Raw genomic sequence first — 7,441 nt, 5'->3', positions numbered from 1 at the left:
AAACGACTCAAATCTAGCTCGTATAATTTATTGGATTCCAGAGTTATGAGTTTTAAAAGAAGCAGTATGTTTATACTAGGATATTTAACCAGCTGTATAAAGTGACAAATGTAGAACACTTTTTGCACTCATGGTTCACATCTTGCTCAGTGGATAACAAGAAAAGAGTTTCCATTTGGTTTGAAATTTTCTAAATAGACAAAGTTTTCCCCAGCCAACACAAATAATCAGAAAATTGTTTATGATGAACATAAACAATTATGAAACTGCTGGTGGTTCCTGGGGGCTGCCCTTATGAGTTACAAGAAGGTTAGATATCATGATCATTTGGTTTATGTGTGACATATTTCTCATTAAACAATATTTCAATAGTATGTCCATGATTGTGGTGGCATTTGGCCCTTTAAAAATAATTGGTATAGTGAATATAGTAAAACAGATGACCCATTCCAATGTGTTAACTCAACAGTGCTGTTACATTGCTGTTGAAAGAGAAACATTTTACAAAGTAAAAGGCTTGAGCTTTCAGCATAGAATGTGTAGAAGTAGATGCATGTTTTTTTTTTGACAGTATTATATTTTCTTCGGTCCTCAACACCTCATCAGTCTATATCAGAATATCAATGGAAATAAAGAACAAACATTAAAGAATACACTTCTCATTTTCCTACGATCTTCAGGAAATTCGGATGCTGCAACTTCCAGTTGAACATGTGACCTGTGGAATATTACAAAATATTTCACAGGGATGAATATTTTCACCTAAACGTGTTGAATGACAGGAATACAGTGTAACTTTAATGGATGACACTGAAAATGATATTAGTAAAAGATTTTATGTATCCGTGCAAAATAAATGTTTGCTAAAATTGTGGGATGGGAGAGGAAAATTCTGTTTTCAAAGTGTTGTATCGTACACACTTGTTTTTTGCCAAGGATTAATTTGGCTTTTACTTTTGTTTTACACACATAATTGTAGATGTAATATCAGACGGTGAGATTATGCATCTCATTCATAGAATAACCACATTATACAGCATTATTCTTGAAATAATAGTATATAAAACAACGGTCTATAGGTGAAACACAGAGAGCGCCCCTCTAATGAAACCGGTTTCGTCTAGTACAACACTTTAAAAATGAAGTGGCGTCACGTGGCATCTTCACAAACCAGGCTACAGCGGTTCCGCCTCCAACTCTTTTACATAACATTCCTAATCAGCCCTATGGCAGAAAGCCAGCCCAGCACACCCTCAGTTAACCTTTGTGTGCTGAGACATGAGCTCAGTGCTCTCTGTGTCTGAAGCGACAGCTCCACTTCTCTGTCCTATCCCTGCATTAAAAGCGAAATGAGACTCTCGCTGTCCTCTCTCCACTCCACCGGTTTTGTTTGGGCAAGCAGCCTGGCAGCGGAACTCGGATCTTGTCCAATATCTACAGTCTCTATGGCTGAATGAATCATGTAGACCCGTGATCATGTAAGCAAAAACATGTCGGTCTATAAACAACCATTCACTTATTTTTGTAGGGTGAAACAACACACCCACTACTCAGAACAGCACTATGGTTGCTAGATACTATTTCGAATGGAGCTGGTAATGCGATCACAGTATCCTTGAACAAGAATCAGGTTCATATCTGAGCATTACTGTGCATTGTAGTGTGGAGTGTTTCGGGGAAGAATAATGAGACTGATACAAACAGTGAATGCACCATGGCAGAGCAAATCCAAGTAAGGACATTCAGTTACATAAACAGGCCCACGTTATGAACAAAGTGAGCTAAGGCAGGCAGTCCTCTTAAATCACTGAAGTAATCTATGTGTATTAGCTTGAAAATTTAATCGTGATACCATTTAGTGTGTTCTGAGTAGAAGAAATGTAGTGTTTGGAACATTCTCTACATTTTGGATTAAATTAAAGAAGCTGATTCTGAACTGCATGCTAGAAGTGATGAAAAAAATGACATTTTTGTTTTAATAAAGTTTGAAATTAATGGTATTAAATACAGGTATTTAAAGAAGGAAAAAAGGGAAAAAATCACATCATTTTGAATAATGTTAATACCTGAGTAACAAAAATTTTAATAAAAACAAAAATTAAAAATAACAAGACATCTGAATATAATGAATCCCATTATTGAATCCCAAATTATAGAAGAAAAAAAAAATCAGATCATTGTGCCTTGATTCCTCAGAAAAAAACATCTAATTTTCTCATTATTCTTAGCTCTCAGGAAAAGATGAGGATTTTCTGCAGTGCCCTACTGATGTGCAGTTTTCCCCCAGGCTCAGTGTCAGGTATCATCCCTGCACTCCGATCAGCAACTAGCCGAACTGCAGGCCTCTTCTCTCTGCAAGTCTGCAGCCCTGTGTGTGTTACATTCCTGCAGAAATCCATCCTCACTTCCTCCAGACTGCCTCCATGGGTTACCACTGCTTGCAGCACAGCGTCCGTCACGCGGCAGCAGTTCTCTAGACACAGGTGCCGCAGTCGCCTGCAAGAGCGTAGCACGTTGATCACGTCTCCATCTGTGATATGTCCACAACCAGACAGGTTTAGAGACAGCAAGTTTGGACACCTTAAGAGTGAGACATAGAACAATCGTGTTAGAAATAAAGTGTGATTTTCAATCGTGTTAGAAAATGTGGATTGCTATAAAAAATGCTCTTGTGAGCATCACAATTCAATGCTGCCACCAACTGCTGCTATTATATAAGTGTATATGTTTAGAAGAACCCAGTTATTGTTTACAATCCTCCTTTTTGCAGAAATGCTTAATTACAGAATGTATACTGGTCAACACTATTTTACCTGTCGTGTTGTATTTTGTATTGTCTGTCTGCACTGTCATTTGTCTTGCACTCTTTGCACTAGGTTGCACACAATGCACTTTATGTGGCTAGAACAACTTACTTTAAGTCCTTAGCTCTATGTTTTTCTATGTAGTTCTGTGTTTTATGTAGCACCATTGTCCTGGAGAAATGTTGTTTCATGTCACAAAGTTCTGAATTATCTATATATGGTTGAAATGACGAACACTTCTTGACTTGGCTTTACTTGACTTGAGTGAGTGTATCACTTGTATAAGAACTGGTATATTGTGGTTGTAACACGTTTTGTACACTTATTGAATATTTTATTAGACACCCTGACATTATAAATTCAGCTTGCATGTGTACTGTGGTGCATTTATTCCATGTACAGTTTTAGGCATTTGTCTTTATGATTCATAAATAAGTCTACCCAGTCTACCTCTGGATGACTTTGCTTATGCACACTGTGCACATTATACATGCACATAGCATTGTTTCTTGCATTTGCACTAATTTTAATTTAGTGAATTTGCAATTTACATCTTATGCCTTTCTTTTCCTTTACTTATGTCCTTATAATTTATGTAATAGACTGCAGAGAGTAAGAAATTCTTTGTATAGTGTACACAGTGGTGTAACAAGATAATATTGGCATGTCACACCTTCAGGTTCTCTGGTTTAATCTGATCCTGGATTACTGTCTGTGCAACGTTTTGCATGTTTCCCATGTCCAATGGGTTTCTTCCAGGTTCTCTGATTCCTTCTCAGCTCACAACATACCTGTAGGTGGACTGGTTATGCTAAATAGACCCTAGGTGTGAATGTGTGTGCAAGGTGCCCTGCAAAGATCTGGGCCAGTGTTCCTGGGATAGCTTCCAGATTCATTGCAACCCTGTCCGGGATAGAACTATTATTGAAGATGAATGTACAAATGCATTTATTAATATTATGTAACAGAATATATAATGCACCTTATGGACCTGATGCATGTATAAAAAAGAACAGCATTTAGAGGAGCTTTGCCATAAACTCAGACTATTTGATAGTAGGTTTTATTTTCCTTTTGAATACCTTTTTGGTGTGAGACAGCATGTTTTTGATTGAATGCACACTGAAGCACTTAGTTTGTCAATGAAAGCATCAAAGTGCTGGATCTAAGCCTCACAACTTCAATAGGATGGTGGAGCACACTGTTAGCATCATATGAAATCCAATCCAATTTTTTCTGACGATAGACACTAACCTAAACGTAACCTCTATGATAACCTCAAATCCGACTGCAACAAAATGTCCAGTCGGTTTTCTGTGTATAAAATGATGGTTTTAATTATCTAAAGCAGGGGTGTCCAATCTTATCCAGAAAGGGCCGATGGAATCAGGTGTGGCTCCTGTTGATTGGGCAGAAAACATGCACCCACACCGGCGTTTTGGGATAAGACTGGACACCCCTGATCTAAGGCTTTGTAGCATACCACTTATAAGAACTGAGAACTGGGCTAAAAGTCTTAGAGTCCTCCTTCCATATGACTCCTCCTAGTGCATTCTCTTACTCCAGTGGGTATGGAAGTGCTGCAGCCTGCTGATGGAATTGCACAGCGTTTGTGAACACACACGCATGCACACACACACACACACACACACACACACACACACACACACACACACACACACACACACACACACACACAGCTGATGTCTGGCTACACTCACAGAGCTGGGATGTCATTCACGTGTACTGTTGTGGATTACATAAGGGCTTACATAATCTTACCACTTATCCACATGTGAGGCTGACACATTTCAGTAGCATCAGAGCATTATGGCCTCGTCCCAATAACCCTGGACATGGGGTGGAGCATTTGAATCATGTGCCATGTCCTTTTCTTTTTTACTATACTAAAGCAAGCTGAAAGTATATCCATAAGAGAGGAAGGAGGAATACAACTAAGGCAATCATTCGAGTTGGTTTCAGTCATTATTCTTCACCAGGGGATTAATGAGATTGCTGATTTCATATGCATGAGAAACAAAGAAACTATTTGTGTCTTGTTATTTCCCAGGTACATGCCCTCCTCCAGTGGCACTGCCTTCCTTTTGTTCAGAAAAAAGGCGCAGGCATTTTTATCATGAAGCAGCCTGAAAATCAGTTTCACACCTCCTTCTTTCCCTCAATCTCATTTGCTTGCTCCCTATGTATCTCTCTTTCTCCCTCTCTCGTTCTCACTCTCTCTCACTCACACACACACACACACACACAAACACACATCTGATTTTTTGCTGAATTGTGAAAGCGACTTCATTTGGGGGAACAGGCATGACTAATATTTTCCGAAGCGTAGATTCCTCTGTCCAAATGGGATTTTAAGCAAAAACATACAGTTGTTTTGACTGCATATATACTGTACACTGTTCCAGTTCTTCTGTAAACACAATGTTACAGTAATCAGGTAATGCTATAGTAATAGCATTATGGCATTTACTAGAGAACTGCCATATGTTGATCTCATATCATATCATCAGGGGTTTCACAGTCATTTCCGTGCACTCATTGGTAATGCATGGCTAATGTGCCACTAAACATGTTGCTTTGGGCTTTGGGATAGGAACATACACAAGACACTCACACGCTGTGTAGATCTAGGCCACCAGAATGAGCAGGTCAGACCAAGAGTATCACAACACAGAAATATGCAGCAGATGAATGCATTCAAGCACAAAACACTTTTTTGTGTGACAATAACATTCATATAATTCACTTCTTTAAATAATATCTGTGAATCAATAGGTCAAGCCACACTGATAAATATAGAGGACTCTCTGAGTGTAAATTGAGTTCTTACACTACAGTAAAGTTATACTGAGTTTCTCTGTTGTAAAAATTTGTTTAAGGGTTCATGGATAGTTCTTAGATATGGGTTGTCTGAGACATGTGACAAGTGATGCAGCAGTAAAAAAGAAGTGATCCTTATGAGGAATGAAAACAGATTAATGTCTGAACTTAAACGTGGTAAAGATAAAGAAATATATTCAATAATATAGAACCCTATTTTTGTTAGAATGTTGTGACACTGTCGGTTTGTGTGTCAGAGAGAGACAGAGTGAAACATGTGCATTAAACAACAGCAACAAAGAGGTCATTGTAAGCTCCACTTGTCAGTTTACATCTTGTGAGGAGAGCAGATGAGGCAAAACTAGACACTTCAGGTCTTCATTCTAATTATACTTGTCACCTCTTCCCTCAAAAGGGAATTTTGATTTTTGATTGGCCAGCTGTCAGATCTAGAAAGACCTCCTCATTTCTCTGAGAAAATGTGGTTTTGCCAGAATCTCAAATCAAAACTGCACAGTGGGAGGTTTTACAATTCTCTACTGCATCAACACAGATATAAAGCCTTATAGAATGGCAAACAGAGCTTTAGTATGTCTACATTCATTACAGTCTCACTAAAACTTCAGACAATAATTCATCTTAAAACGCTTGCTGCTTCTCAGACCTTGTCATTTGTAACAGTAAGAAACTTTGCATCCAGGCTCAAGTCAAAGCATTTCTACATTCCTTTCAGTCCATTCGAGATAAGGATGTTTCTGATTAGATTGTGGGAGTGGATCTTTTCTAAAGCATTTCTATGGTTTTATCCATTTTCTTTTTGAAGAAAATACTTCAAAAGGAACACTTTAGGAATGCAAACAGACAATTAAATGGCTTACACATGCTGTTCACATTCAGATGTTCACAGAAATGATTGTTCTCTGCAATTATTAAATATTTTTATCCATGCCTACAGCTACAGTTGGTTGTTTGCCTTTGAGCTTGTTCAAGCCAGTGGTGGTCATTTTCATCTGTAGCTCCAAACCCCTCCTGGGAAATAATAATTGCATTTCCAAGTAAGAACGTAATGGATATTTATTTTTTAGCTAGGGGTGCAATCCTCAATCCAATGCATTCTTACAAATTGAGGTATTATATATTCAAAAGGACAATTACTAGACAATGCACTTATATATTCTTTGTTGAAACTGAAAATGAAAAGATAAAAGCATAGGAAGCAACACTGATTATCAATGCATTTTTTGCCTCCTCCTCCTCATCTGCAAGATCAAAAACGTGACAGACAATACCAGGATGGTATTACGTTTTAACAACAAAAAAAGCACTCACATTTGGCAGACACGCTCCAGGAAATGGCTCACCAGGCTCGCATGCTTACTGCAAAGGTCCCTCTGGAATGTTGTCTTCTTATAGTCTTCAATGTTACACACTTTGACCCTGCTGGAATGCCAGCATATATTCAGGTGCCTCAAAAATGGTCCAAGGATGAAGTTATTCCTTGTAAGTTCGCTAGGGGAGAAAAAGTTGAGCAGAGACCAGAGCTGAGGGTCCAGAAAGGCTTCTCTGAGGCGCTTGCAGGCCAGAGACAGGTTCTGCCGACTGCCTTTATCCAAAAATGAAAAAAGATGAAGCAGGCACTCTTGATTAAGATCTGTGAGATGCATTGCTAGGAGAGCAAAGCATCAAGCAGGCCTTTGTATACTGAGCTGAGATCTAGTCTGTTGATACACACAGAGGATCAGCAGTTGCTGGGGAAGCAGTCTGTTCTGCAAGGCCTGAATTCATGATACCTTTGC

General features: G+C 38.7%; 1 protein-coding gene across 1 annotated transcript; it reads right to left on the bottom strand.

The window, feature by feature from the left end:
* Positions 1-924: 924 nt before the first annotated feature.
* On the bottom strand, positions 925-7,441 carry fbxl22 (F-box and leucine-rich repeat protein 22). Its single transcript, XM_060887539.1, has 2 exons — positions 6,975-7,441; positions 925-2,580 (listed from the first exon to the last, which is right to left on the bottom strand). The coding sequence occupies exons 1-2, from the start codon at positions 7,307-7,309 to the stop codon at positions 2,232-2,234; spliced, it is 684 nt and encodes a 227-aa protein (XP_060743522.1). The 5' UTR covers positions 7,310-7,441; the 3' UTR covers positions 925-2,231.

The sequence above is a fragment of the Tachysurus vachellii genome, chromosome 14 (assembly GCF_030014155.1).
Source record: "Tachysurus vachellii isolate PV-2020 chromosome 14, HZAU_Pvac_v1, whole genome shotgun sequence".
In the NCBI taxonomy this organism is placed as follows: Eukaryota; Metazoa; Chordata; class Actinopteri; order Siluriformes; family Bagridae; genus Tachysurus; species Tachysurus vachellii.
This window is presented reverse-complemented; position numbering and strand designations above follow the sequence as displayed.